The 27099-nt window shown below is 43.2% G+C and overlaps 1 protein-coding gene and 1 long non-coding RNA gene across 2 annotated transcripts; one reads left to right on the forward strand and one right to left on the reverse strand.

Annotated features, from left to right (window-relative positions):
- Positions 1-8: 8 nt before the first annotated feature.
- LOC147420989 (uncharacterized) lies at positions 9-1398 on the reverse strand. Its single transcript, XM_086504601.1, has 3 exons — positions 1234-1398; positions 247-308; positions 9-76 (listed from the first exon to the last, which is right to left on the reverse strand). Exons 1-3 carry the CDS (start codon positions 1396-1398, stop codon positions 19-21), a joined length of 285 nt encoding a protein of 94 aa, XP_086360727.1. The 3' UTR covers positions 9-18.
- Positions 1399-5492: 4094 nt separating this feature from the next.
- On the forward strand, positions 5493-26613 carry LOC147420990 (uncharacterized). Its single transcript, XR_015187050.1, has 2 exons — positions 5493-5752; positions 26320-26613. It is a non-coding gene; the product is annotated as an uncharacterized LOC147420990 (long non-coding RNA).
- Positions 26614-27099: the final 486 nt, after the last annotated feature.

The following is a 27099-nucleotide window of genomic DNA, read 5'->3' on the forward strand; positions in this document are numbered from 1 at the left end:
TCTGTACCTAGTAGCTGACTAGCAAAGTTGGACTCCAATTGCAGATGCTCTCGACGCTATCAAACTCCATTTTTTACTACAAAACAGAAGCTATTAGATAGCCGTAGAAAGAATAGAGCCAAATCCTAATGCATTCAAATAAAGTTTTTTGAATCTAAAGCAAAAGCTGGAGATGAGAAGATCATCCTGAGTACGAATGAAACAGGTATTTGAGAGTCGTGATGGGTACAGCTAGACCACTCTCACCTTTTGACTTTCACAAGTCCGAGTTGCAAGCAGGTTGAGATTTTCTGTGTCTGTTCAACTAGCTGCATAAGAAAGAAGAGAGATGCTAATTGCTCGAGTACTTGAAAGGGGAGTGAAGAGTGATCGCAAGCTAGGCCTATTGACACCTCCTTAGCCTCCATCTCGATCCCCAACCTCTAAGACGTACGCTCGCTGTGTTTTGAGTTTAAGGCACGTAATCATAAATCAAAATGTCCAGTGTTGGGCGCCAATTACTTTCCTTTCTCAAGTCACCTTGAGCTTCATATAATCTGTTTTCAAGTGTTGCCACCAATTTAAAGCCCCTTTTTATGACGAATTCACTCAACATGCATCATGTTCGCTCTTACCAAAGAGCCAATCCTATACAATTTCATTTTGAGCCAAGGGAGAGAAAGCTCGCGAGCAACAGTTAGAGGGACCAACCCTTCATGATGAGGTGTGGGAACGTAGACATGACACAGTAGGACATCAACCCGGACGCTAGTGGTTATAGATCTTGTAGTGGGTGGCGAGTTGTAGGGTGGAGCTATATTGGTGAAAGGCATATGAGGCCCTGTGAGATGGGGACGCCGGAGGGGACCCTGATATGTAGAATTGGGCTCGTTCCTTGTCACACTTGGCGGATAACAATTAAAATTCTATTTTTTGACTTGGACATTCGTCGAATGGGCGCAGCCCAACTGGTGAAACGTTTGCCTTTGACGTGCGATATTGTTAGCTTGAATCCTAGCAATGCCCTTCCCACCACCTCTTTTGAGCATGTCCGCCATGAAGCGGGGATGGGTGACGGGTTTGCCTCGGGTGATTTCGCACAACAAAACGGACACATTCTTCGATGAACCACTTTTTGCCACCTCGTTCTCACACACGTCTGGGCGGAAGTGTGACATAGGCTTCACTAAAGTGGAACTCGATGGGAGCTGGAAGTTTTTGGTGGCAGCGAGTGGTGTAGGCCTCATGATTAACCTTGCAAGGCTTCTCCACTCTCAGTGTCTCTTCGGAGAGGACTTTCGGAAGGTACGTGGCAACATATGCACCCTCTGGCTCCTCTTCCATCTTTTCCCTCTCCCACTCGACTAGAAGGACTATGTGACCAGTGACCACTGTTGCACGAAGGGGGGCAACCTCCATATATATATATATATATATATATATATATATATATATATATATATATATATATATATATATATATATATATATATATAATATATATATATATATATATATATATATAGAGAGAGAGAGAGAGAGAGAGAGAGAGATAGAAGAAGAAGAATAGAATTTTAACGACGGCACTTCAATAGAGAGAGAGAGAGCTCTGCGCCGATTTCTGCATAGAGAGAGAGAGAGCTTTGATCGTAGCGGTTCACCGCCTGATCCCATATTTCCACTCAGAAATTTCAACAGACCTCGCTTTGAACCTCCTCCATGTGCCACATGGCATTGTCTGAATTCGGGCCTCCGTAATAGAGTGAATACATAGGCCATGTCCTAAAATTACAATGCAGCCTTGTATTGCCCTCCCGTGGCTTTGATGGAGTTGGAATCCTTTTTACTTTTTTGCCTACAGTCAATTATCCTAGAGCAATGGAGTGCATTTTTGTCTTGTCTCACAAGTATTATGTACAAGCTTATCATTTCAAAGAAATTTGTTAAGGAAAAAAAATTCAAAGTTAGAAGTATTGTGGATTTATTGATATCTTGTCTCTCAGAGTTAATATGGAGATGTTTCTATTACAATTAATACCATTTCTAGGAATGTCTTTAAATCCATTGCTAGGATTGCTAGCAATCAACACGATTGCTAGGATCTCCTTCTTGGAGCAATATGCTAGGAGTGTTTCTTGTATCCATTCAAAAAGGTCTATGTGGTCCACAAAAAGAAATTATTCTCATTTGCCCACACATGTATAGGTACTAGTAGACTCCCTCAATGGCCCTTTTCTTTAAGTTATAACAATTGCCTAAATGCATGTCATCTTCTATGTATTTTAGTAGGCTCCTCCGAAAAAACAAATTATTTGGCTTGGGCGACCTCAATTATGTTGTCACAAAGGGCTCAAGAAAAGCTTGTTCTTTTATAAATGGCCCTTAATTGACCTGGTTAATTCTCTTTTCCATTTCAATAGTTTATTTAAAATTTAATCAAAAGGTTTTGTGTGTAAAAAAAGTATTTGATTAATCAAAGCCTCTTATGTATTCAAAATAAAGCAGTCAGCACTAAGCTTAAAGCATTTCTTCTAATGCAGCATCTGATTCAGTCACTTGACAATACTTCAAGAAGCAAATCAGTAGTCTGGCGAAGTTACCATGCCAACTAGTTGACACAGTGTACGTTTTAAATGTACAATTAAAAAAAGAATACAGCCTTATAGTAAGCAATTGGTCATTGAGAAACCATTACATGAAAGATTTTATTGCATTAGCTCTCTTTCAAGAGTTTCCCTAAAGTTTAAAAGGGGGTCTTAAATAGTGTCTCTTATTATACAAGATTATACCAAAGTTAGTACTACCTTTGTCATCACAAGTGGCAAGACCTTGTCATTGAGCCTTTAAATTGCGAGAAAAATGTTTGATGGTTTTAACTTTCATATATGGCAGGTAAAAATAAGGTTTCATTTAATGAAAATGGTTTGTGAAATATTCTCAAAGGCATCTATATACAAGGGAGCACTAAATGAGGGCGCACTGTGGCAATTTAACAATGATATGACCTTGGGGATCATAGAAAAAAGCATTGATGACACTTTATTGATTGTATTAGTCTTCACTCGTAGCAAAAGCAACATGGGATGCTTTATGTGGTTCTTCACGAGTTGCTTGTAAACAATTATATCAAGAAACTCGTGAGTCGTATATTTCTTTGCGCTTATAAAACACTTTTAAAACAATCACAAACTTCGATGGAAAATCATTTAAGCCATCAATAGTGTGCTTGAACATTCGACCCGAATTTCAACAATACTTAAAATAATGACATCACTTTTTTAAAGCAATGGTCAAGATGTCTCATCTCTATTATAGTCTCATCTCTACTTAAAAGGATCTACCAAAACCAAAACTTTCTAACAAAAAAGCTTCATAAAACAAGAAGGAGAACAAGAACTCAACAAAGACTCATTAATTCATTGAAGGATTCCTTTATGCCCAAGAAACATCGCCTCTTCCCATGAAGACCAATAATTATTTCAGAATGAATGAACTCACCCTAGTCCCTACTATAATGTAAGCTGCCCAATGTTTCTTTGAGAATGAACGTGCAATTTTCTTTGCATGGGTCAACATAAACAATACAAAACATTTAAGGTTAGAGATTCCTAACTTTAGAACATCAAAGTTTATAAATAGTGATCGTGCAAAAATGTGGCCAACGTTTTTATATAACAGAATAGAAAATATAAGCTTTCTAAATTTGGAATAGAAGTCTAGGTAATCATCAATAAAAAGATATTTATCTTTGTGGTACATAGTTAATGTATTTTTGCCCACATATTTGAAAACAGATGTAGATTATCTCGATACTCCTTCTTTTCTTGAAGATATAGCTTTGTTCTTCATATTTGAAAACAAATGTAGATTATCTCGATACTCCTTCTTTTCTTGAAGATATAGCTTTGTTCTTCTCTCTGAGCTTTGCTTGCATAGCAAGCTCAGAGAGAGAGAGAGAGAGAGAGAGAGAGAGAGAGAGAGAGAGAGTCCACATTGTAATGCTCGTGGTGTTTCCTACCTAGCTTGAATGGTTTGGTATCCAACATGTTGTTCGCTCAAGCAATTATGTCTTTGGAGGGAATGATTGCTCGGGTGCCGCTTCATGGTTGATGAATGTGCCATGACTTCACTAGTTTGATGAGAGAGAGAGAGAGAGTGATTCCCCAAGCTACATGCTTACATCCACATGGTATATGTGAGGTGCCTTGGATATGAATCCACCTATTGTCAAAGATATTGAGGCTCATTGTAGACACCTAGTTTTTCTTTCATTTTCTATATGTTGTTTATATGGAAGGCCCACTATATACATGTTCCACACATGAACTCAATGTTTACACCTTTCTAACTTTTGGCATTTTTGTTGAATTATAGGAGGAGATGATTCACTCTTACTACACAATTAGTATAAGTCAAGATTCGGGCCGCTTTAGACAACATATGACCTTTTAGGACATGGTAATCTTCACAGACCTTCTTTGAGTTTTGACAACACTACACGATCGTGTAAAATGTGGTAGTCTTTATTGGTACAAATGTGATAGTGGTTGTTGCTGCACACTTCTATATATTTACACATGTTAAGACAAGCCATCCACTACCATGGCTTCCCAATTTAGCCTAAATAATGCAATCTATGAATGTCTCCCACTACTTGATCGCCTCAAGAGCCTCTCCCTGTGTGTCTGCACAACTCTGCACACGATCGTGCAAAATGTGGTAGTCTTTATTGGTACAAATGTGATAGTGGTTGTTGCTGCATACTTCTATATATTTACACATGTTAAGACAAGCCATCCACTACCATGGCTTCCCAATTTAGCCTAAATAATGCAATCTATGAATGTCTCCCACTACTTGATCGCCTCAAGAGCCTCTCCCTGTGTCTAGCAAAAAAAACCCGAGGCATCTTTGATCTTGATATCTGACAAAGCCCTCTCTAAATAGACAATGAAAGCGGTCTTGTATCTCATAAGATACTGGTTGATGACATATGTGATGTAACTCTGTCTATGGCTCTATATGGCAAATCCTGGTCTCTACTAGTACTCTCTCGAATCTGCAAGTCTCAATCACTAATTGATGCGATGATGTGAGCATTTGATCAATAGCACATCGAATCCCATGGGATAAATGAGTGTCCATATAAGCAAGTCTGATCACAAATCCATCCTCTGCGAGTTGGAGACGATGCTCTCAATAGAAAGACATCTTCGTGCCCACCAACCTCTACGTGGCTGTATCCATGTGCTCTTGGTATCTAGCTGAATCAAATCCTGACATGCGAGTCTAGTGATCATTGACCGTGTGCGAGATAGGGAGGGTGCATCCAAGGAGTACTGGAACGGAGGCAGTCTGTCCATGTTGAATGAGAATGAGAGAGAGAGAGAGAGAAGAAGAAGAAGAAGAAGAGAGTTTTAACATCCTAGGAAGCTATCCCAAGAGACCTTAAAGATCTAGCTGATGAGGAGTTGAACTCAAGACCTGTTATTCAAAAGAGAGAGAGAGAGAGAGAGAGAGAGAGAGAATCCAACTTTTAACGTTGTAGGAAATTGACATGCTTTGAAAATGCTGGGCGTTTACCGCCAAAAATCACAGGGCGACGAAACGAGAGAGAGAGAGAGAGAGAGAGACAGAGAGAGAAAGAGGGGAGATTGCTTGCGTGCAAAAATGGCATTCAATATATCGCCTTCCCATTAATTTGCTCGTTCGTAGTGGTAATTGCATACAATGGCTAAAATAAGGTCCAAGCTGCAGGACAGAAAATTTTCAGGTATGCTCTGCACGTTCAGATTTTTCATTTGTGCAGGTTCTCATTTTACTGTTCTTGTTGTAATCTAATGTATCGTCAATTTGACATTGGAACTAGCTGTAAAGAGATTGCGGGGAGAGAGAGAGAGAGAGAGAGAGAGAGAGAGAGAGAGAGAGAGAGAGAGAGAGAGAGAGAGAGCCTTCAGCAGCAAATTTAATGCGGCAAACTCCATATTTTACAACCTTCAGTGAATACCAGCTAGTGGACAAATCTGTAGGAGAACCTAATTACAAATTACTCAGAAATGAAGTTCTTATACTTGTCATAGACCCTTGCATAATTTGTTGGGATACTAGAGTGGTTAGATCATGTTGCTTGCTCATAACAAAACTTACATGAGAGGAGGTGCCCTCTCACTGCTTTTGTTGATTTACGATCGTTCAAAACAGGCGAGTTCCTCTTCACCATTTCAATAAAGGTGAGACCTTTTAACAACATGTCGGTGTCTTAGGCCAGCAATAAATATGACGAGCTACAATATCCTTGGAACACCAAGGAGAGCCTAAAGCTTTTTGGCCATTCCCATGTCCAACACATCCTACAGTCATTCAATCCAAGAGATAAAATCTGGGGTGAAATGCTTGTCGAGACCGTCTTTTGTTTTTGCAAGGACATAATAACAACAAATTTGCTTAACACATCTTCCTAATATTTTATTCAAAGGGAGGATGTGTGGGGAAAATTATCCTTGCCCAACCCTTGATAGGCGTAACAGACATTGCGTTGGAAAAAATCCCTCTCACCAGGTATCAATTTAAAGCCATTAGCTTTATGTATTTGTGTTTGCTGGAACTATCTTCCAGGAGAGTACATATTGAAAAGGACATTGCAAGCAGGATTGTGCAAAGTGGAAGGCAAAACAAGCCAATACTTCCACAGTTGCATCAACCCCACCAACGACGACCCCGGCAGCCCCGAGCACTACATTAGTGGTACATTTTGTACCAAGTCTCCAGCAACCTCAGGTTTTGCTCGAAGATAAGCAGGATGTCCCCCCCCACACTATTAGGGTTATTGCACGCTTGTGGCTCTGCCAACAAGGATCACAGTTTCACCATTCTCTTCGACACAGGTAGTATGGAGGATCTTTTGTCTCCACAACTAGCCGCCAAGTTGGAGTGTAGCAAGTAGCCCTATGTGTTGGATGTTGATGGATTCACATCAGACATTCGCACATAGATCACGGAAAAGGCAACTCAATTACAGTTTTCGGTTCAACAGCCACATTTCAGCGAGATGTCCTTGTTGCACCACTCACAGGTTGAGACATTCGTCTTGGGAATCCTTGATTTGCTATTCATGTTCCAGTAATAGATAGTAAATCTGCCATGTTTTGTCAATGGACTGATATAAAGCTAATGATTTGATCAGACAATAGATCCCTCGAAAACTTCACGATGCAGATAAAAGGGGGAATCGTAAACGCATACGGGGCACTACAGTCTTTGAAAGAGGGTCGTAGAGAGGAAAAGGAAAACTTTGTGTCCCCACTTTGTGCAAACGCTGGACCTTGTGAAAGCCTCAGATTTGCTGCCAGATTGGATGACATAGGAGGGTTTGCAAGTGTATGCTGAGCATTACCAGAACTCAGATTGGATGGCAGAGGAGGATTTGCAAGTGTATGTTGTCCATCATCGCTGTCAGTGAGATTTGCGTTTTCAGCTCTGCTTTATGCGAGAGATCTGCTGTGTTTTTCATTGCAAATCTGCGTTTTTATAGCCAGCTTTCAACTCCTCATTTCTCAGATTCCCGGGTGGACAATTGTGCAGCATTTTCACTTGAAACTTAGCCCTGGTCAAAACTTATTAATAAATCGCTTTTATGATTTATTTGTTGGGTCTGGTGAACAGTTTGCCCTACCTAGCCCTTAAGTGGATTATAACCTGCAAATCTCACCTATAGAGGGAGTCTCAGATGTGGATAGCGCTAGTAGAGGTTGAAGAGCAGCCCAACGTTTTCCAGCTCCCAGATTAGTCTGGCGTTTTTGGGCAAAGATCCCTAGCGTTTTCAGATTTCAGCCTACTGCCCTCCCTAGCAGCACATCAGGCCCTAGCATTTTCAGTTTTCAGCCCTTTTTTTGCTGGATCGGCCTCAATCTGCACTTGCTAGGTCTTCCCGTTGCGGTCTGGAACTTCGGCAGCCCATCGAGCCTCCCCTCGGCCATTCTGTCACACCGGCATCAAGTGCTCCACTACCGTCCATCATCGCTGTCAGCGAGATCTGTGTTTTCAGCTTTGCTTTACACAAGAGATCTGCTGCGTTTCTCATTGCAGATCTGTGTTTTTATAGCAAGCTTTCAATGCTTCAGTCCTCTCACATCGCGACCACAATTCAGCTCCAGATCTATCCTCAATGGCCATCCACAATCCCACATCGAGAAGGATCCAAAGGTGCATCAAATCAGCCCTGGATGTGCCTCTTCTTGAGTTACTGCGGCGACAATCATCATTCAAGTTAGTAGAGTCTGCACTTGAGGTATTGCATGTGTGTAGATTCCATTTCAGCTATCAAAAGCAAATACCACATTGGCAACGGTGGTTGGGGCCCTTGAGAGGGTTGATTGGGACCCCTTGGGGTGTCATTCTCTCTCTCTCTCTCTCTCTTTCCCCTCTCTCTCTGCTCTCTCTCATTCCCTCTCTTAAGGGATAGTAAAAGGAATCATCATTCAAGCTAAAAGGAAACCCTAAACGCAAGGAAAAGAAGGAAAGGAATTGTGGAAGTGTAAAACCTAGATCTTCAGCACATTTCAATTCCATTGAACCTAACATTGGTATTAAAGCTTTGAAGATTTTTCTCTAATCCACTAATCTTTGAAATTTTTTTTCCTCTCTTGTGTCTGAGTATGTTGTAGCGTTTCACCCAAGGACGCTTTTCTCACTCAAGGAACTGTAGGACTTGCCATTGTGCATAGAATTGTGTGCCTTGAGCATAGGAAATGCAAACACTGTATACCTGTTAGGTGGAGCTGAAGTGAATGTTGAACTTTGCTCAAGATGAGTGCTCCGAACTGTGCTCAAGGTTCCTTTTACTTAGGAAAGGGAGAGCCTTCCGTTCTTAAATGAGAGTGCAAGTGATCAACAAAGTGGATGAACACTATGAATGAAGGTGTTGAGACTGAGAGATAGAGAGAGAATACGACACCGGAGATGTTGTCAAACCCTCCTCCAAGGGCCCCACTCTCGATGGTGAGAGTGGTCTACTATTGATTGCACAATCTGGTACAATACTTGGACTTGCCGACAATGTCGACGACGAGACGGGTTGAAATCTGAGAATGCTATGGCTGAAATCTGCAAATCTTTATCTATTGAATTCTGACTCTATGTAAGTGACGACGGCGATGATGACGATGCGACGACGACACACTGAAAACATAGATGCTGAAATTTGCATTTTCTGGGCTGAAACTGCAAACTACGCTGGATCTGACCGTGCGGCGAGGATCTGCTACGGGAAGTTGAGATCTGCCAGGTTTGGGACTTCTTCTGCGGGTATTGACTGTTGAAAACTGAAAACGTTGGTCTATGGGCTGGTTCTGTCATGATGGAACTACAAAGCGCTAGATGTCTTGCTGCTCCAAAAACGCTAGGGCTGATGTAAGGTGCAGCGGAATGAATGTTGTATTTTCTCAAGATTAGTGATCTTTATTGCTCAAGGTTCTTTTTAGTTCCTTAGGGAAAGAGAGAGCTTTCCGTCTTGTAGAGTGCTGTGGTCACGAACAAAGTGAGTGAATATTGTGCGTGCAAGTGAATGAGACTGAGAGAAGGAGAGAGAAGAGATACGACACCCGAGAGTTTGTAAAACCCTCCTCCGAAGGCCCCACTCTCGTCGGTGAGAGTGGTCTACTTTGATTTCACAAAGGTGTACAATGCGAATGCAATGGACTGATGCAACTTGGACTATGCCGATGACGACGACGGTGGTGACGACGACAACTTAATGGCTGAAATCGGGGATCTTCTATATGCTAAATTCTTGGACTGTTTCGGGGCTGAATTGGTCTACTTCTATCTGCTGTCCAAAGGGGGAAAACTGCTGATGTTCTGCGTGGTCTTGGGGCTGCTTCACACGGTTGAAAATCTCTGTTTTGGCGAGGGACTTAGGCTAAATAAAAACGCTGGAAAAACCAGGCTTTGGCTGCGTTTTTAAGGCCATTACTGTATGCTGAAAACGCTGGTTATGCAGGCACATCCATGTTGAAAACGTTGGTGTGAGAGGGTCCTAAAGCTGAGCAAAACGCTGATGTTGCTGGTGATCTACAATCCCAAAATCACTATTGTTGATCTGCTTCAAAAACGCCAATAGGCTGTTGTGGAAAAACGCCAGCAAGGCTGATTCGAAAACGCTATGATGGGGTTGATCTGCAAAGGAATTATCGCCAGAAGGGAGAAGACTTCAAGCGATGGATGATCTGTGAAAACGCCAAGGAAGTGGGAGGTATGGTGATGGATCTGATGCTGTGGGGGGTACTGCTGAGAAGTTGCCTGTTGAGCGGGAAGCTCCTGCTGCCTCTTCCCCAGAAAGTGCTAACTTGGGTTTGCTTATATATTAACTTAGCAAAATTGCCCTACCTACTTTTGTTGGAAAGTCACTTAAAAATAATAAGTGAAAATAACCAATAAATAGGAAACTAGACTAAATGCATTGGAAAATTCCCCTAACTGATGCTAATGGATTCTGATGGGAATTCCGATGATCATGTTGTGTGCAACCGGAGGATATGCATCTATGCCAGTGACTGGGCATGCACGGTCTACGAATAGACTCACAAAAGTGCCAGATCACTGCTAAATCTAGACTGATGGACTGACTGAACCCTGCTGTGGTGTAGCTTGTCCACGGACACATAGGGTTGGGATGTGTCACGTGACAACTGAATTCTACTGCTGGGAGAAATCTACTAACGCTAGGGCTGATCTGTTGTCGTAAAGTGGTTCTGCTGTGTCTGCTAATGTCGAAGCTGCTTTGCAATGCAAAAACTCCAAGGCTGATATGTCTTGCAAAAACGCTAGCTTTGATGCTGTGTTGCAAAAACGCTAGGCCATGCTGGGGGGTCTTGCTGAGAAGGTGCCTGTTGAGCAAGGTACTCTTGCTGCCTCTTCCTCAAGAAACTGCTAGTGCTAGGTTTCTATATATACAAACTTAGCAAAATTGCCCTACCTAGTTTCCAACAAAAGTCACTTAATAAATAAGTGAAAAATGTCAAAAATAGGGAAAATAGATCCACGCACTGTAAAAATGCTCCTGATGGGTTCTAATGGAAATCTGGTGATCATGCTGTGTGCAACCAGAGGATATGCATCTAATCTAAGTGTCTGGACATGCACGGTCTGCGAACAGACTCAGAAAAGTGCCAGATCACTTTCTATTCTAGATTGACTGAACTGAATTGAACCTTGGTTATGCTGTAGCTTGTCCACGGACACATAGGGTTGGATGTGTCACGTGACAATACCGGGGGTTACAGTTGTGGTGCACCTGCGAGAGGGTAGTTGACTTGGTGTGCGCACTTGACCACCTCGACATAAAAAGCATGGATATTTGCATTCATAAATTCTTCGACATGACAAATCACATCATTGACGACATGCATTGGAAATATGAAGATGTTGATTGCAAGTACCAGGATTTGTTAGCGGCCTATGATGACAAAGAAGGACGCCATGCGGATCAGCCTCTTAGCTATGGAGTGTGGGCATTGTTTGAAGAACCATCTCTCCCATCTGCTTGGAGAATACCATCATTCTAGAGGAGGCATTGCATCGTCTATGATGTGTACACATCTTTGGCAGCACATCAGGTCCGCACTATCTGCATCTTCTTAGCAATCGATAGCCATTAACCTGGAGCCAAAGGGTTCCAATCCAAGGCAACCACCACGGGAGTTCGCAGGCATCGTGAGCCTACATTTGCAGCCACATCCGTTGCAGAGACGAGGATTCATCTAGGGCTTTTATCATATGGCAATCTAGTCAAAGCCCCAAGAGGAGCCTCTATCTTTGAGGAGTTACTTGGCGGTATCATGAGACATCATAAAGAGGACTTGCCATGGCTCATGGGCACTCCAAAGGACATATCTATTTTCATCTCCCATTCGGCGTTGCTCTCACCAATCTTTCCGCGTAGGGGCAGTATAGGCTGGTCGGTAACCTTAGTCGACATCAGCGTTTGCATATCCAGCCATTCGCTCTACAACCATCCATCCGGTTTGCGGTTTGGTTCACACCATCCGAGTTGGGGCAACAAAGGTTATTACTTGCCGGTAACCAACAAGGGCATAGTTGATCCAAGATGCCGTCCATTGTTTGCGAGTAGATGCATCATCACCATCCTTGTGTTTTGGACATTTCCACATCACCCAGGGGAGCCTCTCTCAAAAGTCGCCGTGGAGGACATCATCTAGAAGGAAATTCATCTGAGACCATCTTATAGCGTGCATGGAGTTTGATACCAACACCTCACCTTAAGCAAGAGGGGATACTACGTGCACGTGGCTCTATGTGCCACGTGGACAAGCTTCATCGACTTGTAGTACCAATTTTCCAGTTTGAAACCCTCTTGCACAAATGGTTTGTAAAAGCGTTTTGACAAATGTTGTTACACTATGGTGTGCATCTAGCATGACATACATATAGTTCTAGGCTAGAGGAATCCAATGAGCCATTCTCCACGTCGATCGGATCCTTGGGTGTCCCGGACATATGTGATAGTTTTACCCGAAACTTAGTCTTGGTCAAAACTTATCAATAAATCATTTTTATGATTTATTTGTTGGGTCTGGTGGACAATTTGCCCTACCTAGGTCCTAGCTCTTAAGTGGATTATAACTTGCAAAACTCACCTATAAAGGGAGTCAAGGAGCCACTGATTATCATTAGATGTGGATAGCGCTAGCAGAGGTTGCAGGTCAGCCCAGCGTTTTCCAACTCCCAGATCAGCCTTGCGTTTTTGGGCAGAGATCCCCATCGTTTTCAGATTTCAGCCCAGCGCCCTCCCTAGTAGCAGATCAGCCTCTAGCATTTTCAGTTTTTAATCCTTCCCTCGCCGGATCGGCCTGGATCTGCACTTGCTAGGTCTCCCCGTTGCGGTCCAGCACTTCGGCAACCCATCGAGCCTCCACTTGGCCATTCCCTCACCGACATCGAGTGCTCCACTACTATCCGTCATCACCCTCATAGAGATTTGCGTTTTCAGCCATGCTTTACGCGAGAGAGCTGTTGCGTTTTTCGTCTCGCAGTTTTGTGTTTTTGCAGCCAGCTCTCAGCCCTCTCTCACATCGGGAGCGCAATTCAGCTCTAGATCTACCCTTGGTGGCTATCCACAATCCCACATCAAGAAGGATCCAAAGGTGCATCAAATCAACCCCGGAGGTGCCTCTTTCTGAGGAGTTACTGTGGCGATAGTCATCATTCGAGTCAGTAGAGTCTGCACTTGAGGTATTGCATGTGTGTATATTCCGTTTACGCAATCGAAAGCAAATACCAGATCAACAACAATGTGGGGGGCCCTTGAAAGGATTGGTTGGGACCCCATCGGGTGTCATTCTCCTCTTCTCTCTCTTTCTCTCTCCCTTTACACATCTCTACCGCTCTCTCATTCCCTCTCTTTATGGACAATAAAAAGAATCATCATTCAAGCTAAAAAGGATCACTAACGCAAGGAAAAGAAAGAAATGATTTGTGGAAGTGTAAACTCTAGATCTTCACCATAATTCAATTCCACTGCACCTGACATTTGTTCATGGAACTAACACCATCCCATATCAGCTAAAGATGGAACCTAGGATGCAGACACTCATTAAGTGGTATTAGCATATTATACTGTGAGATGGCCTTCGTTCAAAGCTTCCACCCTCTCGACCAGAAGACTATCATATCGAGCTTATTTCAAGCACAGAACCACCCAGCCAATTTCCCTATCGCTTATCCAAAGCATTAGAAGGGGAACCTAGGATGCAGACACTCATTAAGCGGTATTAGCATATTATACTGTGAGATGGCCTTCGTTCAAAGCTTCCACCCTCTTGACCAGAAGACTATCATATCGAGCTTATTTCAAGCACAGAACCACCCAGCCAATTTCCCTATCGCTTATCCAAAGCATTAGAAGCATTAGAAGGGGAGTTGGAAACACAGAATGCAAACCTCTTGGGGCCGGATTTATCCACCCATCATCCTTACCATTCACAACACCCATCCTCTTCATCATGAAGAAGGACAAATCGCCCAATTATATGTTGACTACAAAGCAATAAACAAGTTGACAATCAAGAACAAGTTTCCCATGTCTCGCATCATTGAGTACATTTTGAAGCAACTGGATGGTGCAAAGTTCTTCACCAAAATCAACTTGAAGAGCGGCTACCACTAGATTCACATTTTTGAAGTAGACATTCCAAAAACGTTGGATGTGGAGAAGGTTTTCCAGATTCTTGAAGCAAATCAACTCTATGTCAATGCCAAGAAGAGTACCTTTGGGGTACATGAGGTTTCCTACCTCGATTTCATCATCAACAGCGAGGACATGAGATTGGACCCCGAAAAGATCCAAGCCATTTTATCTTGGGAGATTTCCCAAACCGCCCAGCAGATACGCTCTTTTGTGGGTCTTTGTCAGGCCTATAGCAAACACATGTAGAATCTTTCAGAAATTGAAGCACCACTTATAGATTTACTCAAGGGATGCAAGACCAAGGGCCAGAAAGTGTAAGTAGAGGGAAGGTCTTTGGAGGCTTTCTATGCACTCATTAGTCGGTTCGGTAAGTTTGTCATGCTGATCCCTTGCAAGCATATATCTTCAGCAGAAGACGTCGCTCGACTATTCATCCGGTTTTGGTATCCCATTGCTGGGTTGCCCAAGACCATCACCTCCAATGGGGACGCCAAGTTTACTTCCTAGTTTTGTGTAAGGTGCAGCGGAAATGAATGTTGAACTTTGCTCAAGATCAGTGCTCTGAACTCTGCTCAAGGGTTCCTTTTACTTATGAAAGAGAGAGCCTTCTGTTCCTTTAGTGAGAGAGTGCAAATGATCACAAACAAAGTGGTAAACACTGTGAATGAAGGTGCTGAGATTGAGAGATAGAGAGAGAAGAATACGGCACGAGAATGTTGTCAAACCCTCCTCCGAAGGCCCCACTGAAAACTGAAAACGCTAAGGGCTGAATTTTGCAAATCTTGTATATGCTGAACTCTGACTCTTTGTCGGTGACGATGGCGATGACGACGCACTAAAAATGCAAATGTTGAAATCTGCGAATAGCAGGCTGAAATTGCAAACACTGGCTGGTCTGACCGTGCGGTCAGGATCTGCTACGGGAAGGTAAGATATGCGAGGTTTGGGGGCTGCGATGCAGAGGCTAATTGCTGAAAATGAAAAACGCTGATGCAAATGCAAGAACCTGTTGCCGGAAACTGCAAACGCTAGGGCTGAAAATGTGTCTGCCGCAGAAAACGCTAGGAGATCTGCAAACGCCAGGCTGTTTGCAAGTGGCAAAACGTTGGGGCTGATCTGCACTTGATGAAAACGCCAGGTGATTCTGATGGTTGAAAACGCTAGATGTTCCGCCGGGGAGTCTTGTTGAGAAAGACTTGTGGTCTCTGCTGCCTCTTCTCCAGAAACTTCTAGCGCTAGGTTTTCTTATATATTTGCTTAGCCAATTTGCCCTATCCAGTTTCCCAACAAAGTCACTTATTAATAAGTGAAAAATGGCTAAAATAGGGAAAATGGGTTCTATGCACTGTAAAATGCTTATGATGGGTATTGACTGTAATCTGATGATCATGCTGTGTGCAACCAGAGGATATGCAACTACTCTAAGTGCCTTAACATGCACGGTCTGCGAACAGACTCACAAAGATGCCGGAACACTTCTTAAGCTAATTGAACCTTTGTCATGAAGTAGCTTGTCCACGGACATATAGGGTTAGATGTGCACGTGACATCCCCTCCTTTTTAAAGTGAGGTACTCGTACTGAATTGTATGGCGTCGAGGGAGATCGCCAATAGCGTCTGGAATCCTTGAAAGGACTCTTCGCCGGCCCACTCTGATGCGTGGGTCATGTGATACTTGAACTTCATAAAGGTCTGTAATGCTTGCTTCTTTGGGCCGCGTCGAAAGCGACACAAAGTCATATGTGGCTACGTCAAAGCTCCAACTTCGGCTTAGTCGTGGATCTACTTTCTTCAAGAATCTCCGAGGATGAAAATTCTTGAAACCTTTTCCAACACAAAAACATGAACATACCCATTCCACGTAAAGTGATTGGAAAAATTCTAGTCTTCTCTCAGGACTGTGCATGCAATGTAGATGAACATATAGACGGAGTGCCAAAATGTTCATCAAACATACGCAAACAATGGAATCAAAACTTGTCTTTCTGATCTAAATCTATCAAATGTGACAAATGACAATGAAAATGCCGATGCTTGATGCTAAATCCTTCTTGTGCTCTTTTGGATACTGTGTCATGCCAAGAAGGAGACATGAAATGTGAATTCCTTGGGTGCAAACATATCATTCTTTTATGAGTAATCCGTATACATCCGTGCTCATTCATGGGCGAATCGTGTTTATCGTACAATATGGCATGCCTATGAAAAGGGATCACATAAAGACGGTGACTAAAATACAGGAAACCGTCACGAATGAAATACTCGATCGTCATGAATCATCATCATTGTGAATAATCACATCTATATCATGCAAATCATGTGTGTCGTGCTTTGGAGAAGACAAGATTGAGAGAGTCTCCTTCTCTTGCTTCTTTTCAATCTTTGCCTGCACATTAGAAATGAGAGATGAAGAATGAACAACTTGCTCCCCACGAATGACAATGAAGAGTCACTCTTGGCATTGAAAGTGAAAGTATTAGCTGCCCAATCAATGAGAGGGTTATGCTCACGAAACCATCGAATGCCTAAAAGCATATCACATCCTGAAAGAGGAGAGATGTAAGGTGCAACAGAAGTGAATGTTTGAACTTTGCTCAAGATGAGTGCTTCGAACTGTGCTCAAGGATTCCTTTTATTTACGGAAGGGAGAGCCTTCCGTTCCTTTAGTGAGAGAGTGCAATGGACACAAACAAAGTAAATAGACACTGTGCATGAAGGTGTTGAGACTGAGAGATAGAGAGAGAAGAGAATACGACACCAGAATGTTGTCAAACCCTGCTCCGAAGGCTCCACTCTCGATGGCGAGAGCGGTCTACTTATGATTGCATAAATCTCTACAATGCTTGGCCTTGCCGACGATGTCGACGACGATGAGGACGACGACGAGACGGGCTGAAAACTGAAATCGCTAAGGGCTGAAATATGCAAATCTTTATCTGCTGAATTCTGACTCTATGTCGGTGACGATGTCAATGACGACGATGCGACGACGACACGCTGAAAACGCAGATGCTGAAATCTGCGTTTTTCGGGCTGAATCTGCAAACTTCACGAGATCTGACCGTGCGGCGAGGATGTGCTGCGGGAAGGTGAGATCTGCGAGGTTCGGGGATTCTACTGCGGACTGTTGAAAACTGAAAACGTTGAGTCTAGGGCTGATTCCGTCGTGAAGATTTGCAAAAACGTTGAGGTTGATCTGCAAACCAAAAACGCTAATGTTGAAAATGGGTCCTGCTGCAAACATGCTGTGGATCTACTGGTGAAATCCACTAATGCTAGTGTTGATCTGTCCTTTGCTGTCGCTAGGCTAATGTAGATGCAAAAACGGTGGCTGATCTGGGTTCTTGTCCAAAAACGCTAGGTTATCTGCAATCTTGCTAACCTCCAAGCGGGCTCTTTCGACAAGACAGGGATTAACCACATCATGTATACTACTAGAATCAAACAAGACTGTTAGGTGTAGCGGAATGAATGTTTGCGCTTTGCTCAAGATGAGTGCTCCGAACTGTGCTCAAGGTTCCTTTTGTTCTTATGGAAGGGAGAGCCTTCCGTTCTTAATGAGAGAATGCTATGATCACAAACAAAGTGAATGGACACTGTGCGTGCAAGTGTATGAGACTGAGAGATAGAGAGAGAAGAGAGATACGACACCAGAGACGTAGTAAAACCCTCCTCCGAAGGCCCCACTCTCGTCGGCGAGAGTGGTCTACGTATGATTGCACAATCTGGTACAAATGGAATGCATGAGACTGATGCAAGTTTAGGCTATGTCGGCGATGACGACGGTGATGACAAGACCGATACTAGGGCTGAAATGTGCAATCTTTCTACTGCTGTCCAAAAACGCTATGGGCTGAAATCTGCTACTAGTCCAAAACGTTGATTTGGGGGGCTGTTTCTGTGGGTCTTTGTCGCTGAAAATCTGCAGGTTTAGGGATGCATACTTTTCAGCTTTTCATGAACAATCCGCATACATTCGTGCTCATTCATGAGTGAAACGTGCTCAACGCACAATATGTCATGCTTAGGAAAAGGAATCACATAAAGACGCTAACTAAAATACAGGAAATGATCACGAATGAAATAGTCGAACAATGCGTGTTGACTAATCATGCGAACACATAGTACTTCCTGTGAGGGTTCTGTGGACCTAGGCTCGAGAGCCAAGATTGGTTCTTCCTGATTGGACGAATCTTCCTGTGTGGGTGCTTTGGACCTCGACTCGTAAGCCAAGATTGGTTCTTCGTGATTGATCGAATCTGCAATAAGGTTAAGAAACAGTATCAACTAACTCATCATCCTTGTGAACAATCACATCATCTTCATGCAAATCATCATGCTTGTGAGAAATCACATCTTGATGCAAATCATCATGCTCATCATTATCATCCAAATCATCATGCTTCTCATTGTCAATCAAATCATCATGCAAATCTTGTGTGTCATGCTTTGGAGAAGAAGAGACTGAGAGAGTCTCCTTTTCCCGAATCTCTTCCATCTGTGCCCGAACTTGAGAAACGAAACGCAAGAATTCTTTCATGTGTTGGTCGCTCTTTTCTTTGATGGCTTTGTTCTCGCGATCAAATTCTGCTTGACTTTCTTTATTCTCGCGATCCAATTTGGCTTTTCTTTCTTTCTCTTCCAAGTTGTACTTACGCTCTATTACTGCCATGCTTTCTTCGTATTCACGATCTATGTTTGCCATTTCTTCTTCATAGGCCTTTCTGTCTGCTTCTCTTTCTTCGCGTTCTAACTTTCCTTCCAGAAACAACTGCTTCAAAGCCTCCATAGGAGTTAGTGCAATCCTTGGCGTAGATGGGGAAGGAGGAGGGTCGGAAAAACCTCCTGGTGAGGAAAATTCTTCTTCGCCTCTCTCATGCTCATCACCTCCAAGCGAAGTATCCATTCCGCTTCGAGTGATGACCATCCGTTGAAGTCTTGGGTTCTTGTGGTCTTGGGTCCTTAAGTTCACGAGGAACTTGGGTTCTTGCGGTCTTGGGTTCTTAAGTTCACAAGGAACTTGGGTTCTTGGTTCTTGGGATTCTTGAGTTCTTGAGATTCTTCTTTCGCTTGCAATCTGTGTTTGAGAAGGATCTTCTCTTCACCCGAGTTCTGCTCTTTTCCGCGGGTGCACCCCTTGGCGACCTTGCTCTCACACCAAGGTTGCTTTTTCCCACCTCACGTCGATTGGCCGGCCGCTAAGTGCACGGTGTGCTCTCAATGAGTGAAAGGAGGCACAAGGGGAGGCTAGACAAGCCCTTCTTTCTTGGGTTTCCTATCACTCTTCAAAAACACGATTAGGAATCGACACGCCCAAGCGAACTTGGGTTCGTGCGACCTCAACAAGCCAAAAAAAAAACTCTGTGGTTCTTTCCTTGAGTGATACAGAACGCTACCAAAGCTCTGATACCATTGTTAGGTGTAGTGGAATGAATGTTTTGCGCTTTGCTCAAGATGAGTGCTCCGAACTGTGCTCAAGGTTCCTTTTGTTCTTATGGAAGGGAGAGCCTTCCGTTCTTAATGAGAGAATGCTATGATCACAAACAAAGTGAATGGACACTGTGCGTGCAAGTGTATGAGACTGAGAGATAGAGAGAGGAGAGATACGACACCAGAGACGTTGTAAAACCCTCCTTCGAAGGCCCCACTCTCGTCGACGAGAGTGGTCTACTTATGATTGCACAATCTGGTACAAATGGAATGCATGGGACCGATGCAAGTCTAGGCTATGTCGGCGATGACGACGAGACCGACACTAGGACTAAATCTGCAATCTTTCTACAGCTGTCCAAAAATGCTATGGGTTGAAATCTGCTACTAGTCCAAAACGCTGATTTGGGGGGCTGTTTTTGTGGGTCTTTGTCGCTGAAAATCTGCAGGTTTAGGGTTGAAAACTGAGGTTCCTTAAAGCTGAAATCTGAGATTCTTACTGGGCTGAATCTTGTTGGTCTTTTCTAGTGCTGAATCGCGTGATGAATACTGCCAAAAACGCTAGGTGATGAAGCTCTCAACAACGCTAGCTGCTATGTGTGGCGATGATCTTCTTCAAAAACGCTACTGGCTTGAAGCGGCGGCGAAGATGATCCAAAACGCTAGGGGTGCCTGTGGAAGGAAAACGCTAGGCTAGGGGGATGGTTCTTCTTTGCTTGGAGGAAATCCACCAAGGGGTCTTGTTGAGAAGTTGCTTGCTGAGCTTGGCTCCTGTTGCCTCTTCTGCCATTTAGTGCTAGCTCTAGTTTACTTATATACAAACTTACTCAATTTGCCCTACCTACTTTTCAACAAAAGTCACTTAAAAATAATAAGTGAAAAATGTTAAAAATAGGTAAAATAGGCTAAATGCACTAGAAAATTCCCTTGAAGGATTCTGATGGGAATGCTTATGATCATGCTGTGTTCAACCAGAGGATATGCATCTACACTAAGTGACTGGGCATGCACGGTCTACGAATAGACTCACAAAAGTGCCAGATCACTTCTAATCTAGACGGATTGGAATGATTGAACCCTGATCATGTTGTAGCTTGTCCACGGACACATAGGGTTGGATGTGTCACGTGACAAAGACCACCATGTGTTGACCATTCACATGACCATAACACTTAATGAGAGACTCATCAATGGGAGGATCATGAGAAACTTGGGACACATGAGTGTTCTTATTTATGACATTAATAGAGGATGTGGGTTTTGTGGGTTCTTTAGATTCATTAGAGTCAAGCTTAGGAGATGTTCTTTTTATCTGACCCCATCGGGCGTCGCTCTCTTCTTCCCTCTATCTCTCTCTCTCTCTCTCTCTCTCCCTCTACACCTCTCTATTGCATTCTCTCAAACCCTCTCTTCAAGGGAAATTAAAAGGAACCATCATCTAAGCTAAAAGGAATCACTAACGCAAGGAAGAAAGTTGAAGGATTTGTGGAAGTGTAAAACTAGATCGTCACCATTTCAATTCCACTGCATTTGATACCCAGAGTCCGTAGTCACAGCTTGCAGAGGGATCGACATTCCATGGTCCACAAACCGGGACCCACATTGCGCTTCTCAACCCCGCAATTCATATGGTATAATTGTACCATTTACTAATACAGTAATTGCGGGTTAGGTAACCTTGTGTTATGATCATTTCTCTCAATTTGTATATTGAGTTTTCTCTCTCTCCCCTCTAATCGGTTTTGCAAGTGGGCAACGGTAGCAGTTCTCGGTGGTGTGTTATACATAGCCTTGGAGCTTGCTGTCTATGGAGGATTGCTTTGCAACATTGAGGGCTAGAGTTACCTGAGAGGAAGGTTCTGGTGTTGCCGGTGTTTCTTCAAGATCAAAAGCTCGATGCTACCAACCATTTGGATTGGAAGGTGCCTATGGAGGCAGTGTTGGAGACCTACAACCTTATCTTGATGATGCACGTCGAGATTAATCGGCCAAAGGCTCCTACATGCATGTCTCTCTCCCACCCATGTAATCGAGGAAACTTACAGGCTCAACTGTCTTGGGATCAATGAAAAATATGGTTTCGCTCATTTATCTTTCTCGATGGAAGAGACAAAGCACTTGGATGATTGCTTTTGACAAGAGCTTACTTGGAGGTACAATTGCACACCATGGACACTTGACAATCGGCACCCATGAAGGATCACATTCAAAAGATGCAAGAGATGCAACAGGTGCTTCATGCAAGGAAGCTGATCTCTTTAAAGGATATGGCTATCATCTTGATGACCGTTTGACTCCTAAGTTCCATGGTGTTCGATCAGGAGGACCAATTACAGAGCTCTAGATTAAGAAGAAGAAGAAGAAGAAAACTATCCCAAAAGACCATGGCATAATAGTCATCCATGAAAGAAAAGTAGAAGCAAACGACACAAAAAATGATATATATTTTTTTGGTGAGAGAATCAAGGAAACGATACGTCATATGTGTGCATATTCAAAGGAATTTTTTTGAAGAACTCAAATTCAGATTTGAATTTGGATCAATCAGAGGAACCTCTGCTATATAAATACTAGCCAAGGTGTAGGTGTAGGTAGTCTTTATTAACTCTCTCTCTCAAGAGGATTGTCAAGAAGAAAATAAATACACAATTCTCTAGAAATACACATGCCAAAATCTTGTTGGAACGAGCCTTAAAGAGCCTAGAAGGTAGAGATGTTAATGCTCACCTAAGGATATAACTAGCAAGTTTACACCTTTGAATTTGAAGCATGAAAATGTCAAAAGTCCAATAAAGTAATTTGTAGTGTGGATGAATTTTTTTAAAGACTTTTGGTTGTGAAGTAATTGTGTCAATCCTATTTGTGGCTTTATGGTTTTTCTTGGTGTTTGCATCTTAGGCTATGTTTTATCTTGATGGAGTGTGTCAAGTAACCAGGCAAGAAATAGCGCAGTTAAACACCAAGAAGACTTCCTAGTAGTAACATTGGTAAGGTTTTTAATATAAACTATAGGGCCTTGCAAGAGATCCATTTATAGGGTGGAGGTTGTAGAGGATGTTGGGGTTGAGAACAAAGAGGTTAGGGTTGCCAGCATGGTGGGGTTTGCCAGTTGATGAGAACCACACGTGCCCACATTGGTTTGCAATTGGGTTAGAGGCAACAACATTCATAGTCAAATTGGTTTATTCACACAACATGTCACGTGCGCACTTCACTTGCGCTACGTGGACATACTTCTGCTATAATCTAGCATGAGTCATTAGCTTAGGACAGAGCCTGGCACCTTTGTGAGTCTCTAGCAGGACATGCATGTCGAGACCGGTTATAGTTGCATACCCTCTCTTGCACAGGACAACATTTCATCATGTAGGTGTTTTGCCGCATGTGAACCACCTCTTAGCCTAGCTTATTTAATAAGTCACTTTTCAACCTATTATTTAAATGGTCGTGGGGCTGAATTAAACCCTGCTTGATCCAACGTTGGTACAGTTGAAGGTGGTCGGCTCATGGAAATGCCAGGAGCAGGTGCATGAAGCTTTGCAGGAGGATATCTGAATACTTGGGCACGTACTAGATGTAGATGGGAACAAGTGTTCTTGTGATGTGTATGTGTGATATGTTGATGGTCGAGTCATGGATTTGAGCTCTATTGGTCGGGATGCCTCAAGTGCGAGGACTATTGATATTTTTGGTGGCTTTTGATATGCTGTGTGGTTTCGGTGTTACGGCTTGCCCTGTGCAGCTCTTGAGGGGAAGCTATGCTTGATCGGTGGACGAAATCAACCAGCTCGAAGTTTGTGATGATTGTGGCAGTCGTCGTCTCTTGGGACTGGGATCGACCAGGATCTCGCCGATCGGGGACTACCGTCGTAAAGACATTTGTGCATGATTGGTATCGAAACTCTGATGCCTACCACCAAGCACAGCATTGGCATCGACATAGCCGGGCGAAACTCAAAGTGAATCGATCACCGATCACCTTGTGCAGGAATGCTACCCAATTGGGGACGTTAAAATTTAAAAAAAAAAGAACTTTTGAAAAAAGCCTGCAACACAACAGAGAACAAGCAGCACAGGGAAAGTGGCGCCACCTGGTGGCCATGCAAAAGCAAAAAAATGAGGGCCATAAGGAGATGGCGTTAACTACAGAGGTGGCGGTCTGAGAGCGCTGGAAGGAGGGCTGCGGGCTCTGTAGCTTGCATGGGAAAGTAGCGCCACTTGGAGGTTTGCATGGGAGGGCGGTCAGTTTTGGACAGAGGCGGACGGGGTTTGATCAGGCTGCTGTTGCAGGGGGCCGTAGAAGTGATAGGAGGGGCTGCAGTTAAGGGCTACAGGGAGGATGCTACAGAGAGTAAATATGATTCAAGGTGTATGAGAGCTAGCCAAGGGCTGGCCGAGCAGCAAGAAAGGAGGACTAGGAAAAGCCGCGGGCTTTCTGGAGCAAGCAGTACGGAGGGGGTGCCTCTGAGGACGGCGGAGTCTGCATGTGTGGAGCTTGGGAAGACCAAGGGGGCATTTATTGGAGTCATGACGGGCTATAGAACCGACAGAGGCCGCCATGAAGAGGGGGCTAGCTCTGAGAAGGTGAAGAGACCGCCAGCAAGGGAGGCTCAAGGCTGTGACCAAGGGGGGTCCATCCAAGGCCATCACTGAGTAAAGAAGCAGCCAGAGAGGTGCTGCGTGAGGTGGCGGGGGTTGCATAAGGCGAGAGAGAAGAGCGCCATCTGGTGGATAGAGGAGGGGCGTCCACTTGTGGAAGGGGTCGACTGGTGTGGAAAGAAAGGTGCCATGAGCAGAGTAACACAAAGCCATGTTAAGTTTTGGGGGAGCGTGCTGGTTGGAGGGAGTTGTTATGCAAAGGGCTAGCATGTCGGGGATGCCCATAAATTGAAAAGGTGCCGCTGCAAGCTGCGGATAGCTAGACGCCAAGGCACATGGAAGCACGAAGGAAAGAGTACAAGAGGAAACATGAGCAGGGATAATCTCCAAAAGCCGAGGAAGGGTACCAGGTTGCACCAAAGCACGCAATTGATAGTCACCATCATTGTATTGGGATTGTGTTGATGTGATACATAGTTGGTTTGTGTTTTTTGTTGAGCTTGCCATCGATCTCATCTACGGCTCGTCTTTTGCCATATGCCCGTGGTAGCATTGGCTCCGGGATTGTGTGTGTGTGAGCAAAGAGGGAGGGAGAGAATGATTGAGTGAGCAATTATATGTGTGGTCGAGGCGTGTGTCGCCTGTGTGAGTGTGTTTACAGTATTGGGATGAGTGTATGCATTGGTGGGTACAAGTGTGGGATGGTGGTTTATTGACAAATGTTTGCGGTTATGGTCGAGTGTGTGTAGTCGTGATTGTCGTAGGTGAGTCGGTGTACGGGAGATTGGCAGATAGTGTGTGTTTGTATGTGATTCTGTGTGGTTAGGGGTGCGGAATTTATCCTGGGCTATAGAGAGGCAAGTGTAGAGTGTGCTGGGTTTGTTCCCTCTTCCCCCTTTCCAACATGTTAAGTAGCCCATAGCGCGCTTGTAGAAGCCAGAGAACCAGGGAATTTGTAGGGCACCAAGCCGTGCCGTAGTAGCCAGTAGCAACCCAACGTTTTCTCAGCAGGACAAGCCATGATGACCAACGTTTTTCAACCATAATGACCAACGTTTTCAGCCATGATGATCGGTGTTTTCAACCAGCATGAACGACGTTTTCAGTGAAGACAGCCAACGTTTTCAATTGTGAAGCGGCAACAGACCTCAACCTAGCCTCGTCGTTGGTTGCAGACCCCTTACCATCGACACCGCTAGAAGATTCCGACATTCAGCCATAGTGTCGTCGCCGTCGTTACTGTCGTCCACACAGTAACTCAACACCCAGTACCCCTTGTGCCAGACCCTCATCGTCGCCGTCATCGTCGTTGACATAGACTCCATCAGTACCTCGTTGTCGACATCATCGGGGTCGACATAGACCCCATCGATACCTGGTCGTCGTCGACATAGATCTATAGAACCTAATCGTCGACATAGACCCCATCAGTACCTTGTCGTTGTCTACATCATCGTCGTCGACATCGACTGCAACTGTACCTCGATCGTCATTGTCGATCTTTACCAATGTGGTCACTCAAGTAACAGAATCTGAACTTTGGTGTTTTGTTTGCTAAACATTTGGTGTTGAGAGGGCTAGATCAGTGTGACATAAAAACACGTTTTGTTACTCTGAAAACCCAAAACCCTGAAATAGCCGAAATGTTTTGGCGAAACTGCACGAAACGTTGGGTTAAAAAAAAAAAACCCGTTCTTGTGGCATCCTTGTCAACTCCGATAGCATCTTGTATGTGACCCTTGAGTGGTCTTCTTTATGTGTCCTTTCACATAACATTTTCTTTTATGTAGATCATTTTTATTCTCTCCTCACTTCTTTTTGCACACATGCACTCTCATAAAACCCTTAGTTGAGGCTTTAAAAGGAAAACTAGCTCTCTATTAAAGTGCAAAAGGAGGATAACATTTGTTCATAGACGACAGAAACTTGTAAATATCTATGTTGGCACATGGTATCAACTTATGCATAGAGTCAATCGCTTTCTGTTTGAGGTATGTTTGTATAATACAATTTACCCTTGTTGTCTAAATCGTGTGTATAATACAGTTTACCCTTGTTGTCTAAACCGTGTTTGCAACTAAATTTTTTCATGTTTTACTCATGTGCAGGTTTTGTATTAGGATGACTTCTTATTTTGGACATTGAAGTGTTCTCTATATTTTCTCTTAGTTGAGAATGTTATATGAGTAGTGCTTGTAGGTTTGAAATAGGTTTGAAGTTCGACTTAATGATATAGCTTTCTTTTATATGTACCTTTGTTTAGATGTTCTTTTCTCATTAGTGCATTACTTGTTCTGTGGAGTAAAGATGATCTCCCATTTTAAAATGTAATTGGTGGTTGGCTTTTGAGATTCAAAATAAATAGGTAATAGTAAAAGAACTGTAAAGTATTCTTGTGGCTATTCTCTATCAATTTTAAATCAAGCCTTTTCTTTTAGACTATGGTTAGTTATTTTAAATTTTTTCATCAAGTTTGGTTCTTTGAGTCATAAAAAATAATGAAATGTAATCTAAGAGAAAGTGTCACCTTATGCTTATTCAAGATTTTTTTTTTTTGAAATGACATATAAGTTGATCATAACTTTTGAAAGATAAGTCTAATTTGTTTGAATGTTGTCTGATGTATGTCTCCACCAAGATTCAAATAGATAAAGGATTTTGGAAATTCATAAAAGTGGTTTTTTTTTGAAGTAATGGAAATCACTAGCCAAAGAAATTTCATAGTTTGTAGGGAGAACAATCTTAATTCAGTTTCCTTTAATAGCTTTGGCACATCTATCAAAAGATTAATTTTTCTCTACAATTTAAATTTTTGGGCCATACCTTTGATGCACTTTGTATATTTGAATTCAAAATGAGAGCTACATTGTCGTTAGCGACCTTCATTA

The sequence above is a fragment of the Adiantum capillus-veneris genome, chromosome 28 (genome assembly GCF_014529385.1).
Source record: "Adiantum capillus-veneris isolate H3 chromosome 28, ASM1452938v2, whole genome shotgun sequence".
Taxonomy (NCBI): domain Eukaryota; kingdom Viridiplantae; phylum Streptophyta; class Polypodiopsida; order Polypodiales; family Pteridaceae; genus Adiantum; species Adiantum capillus-veneris.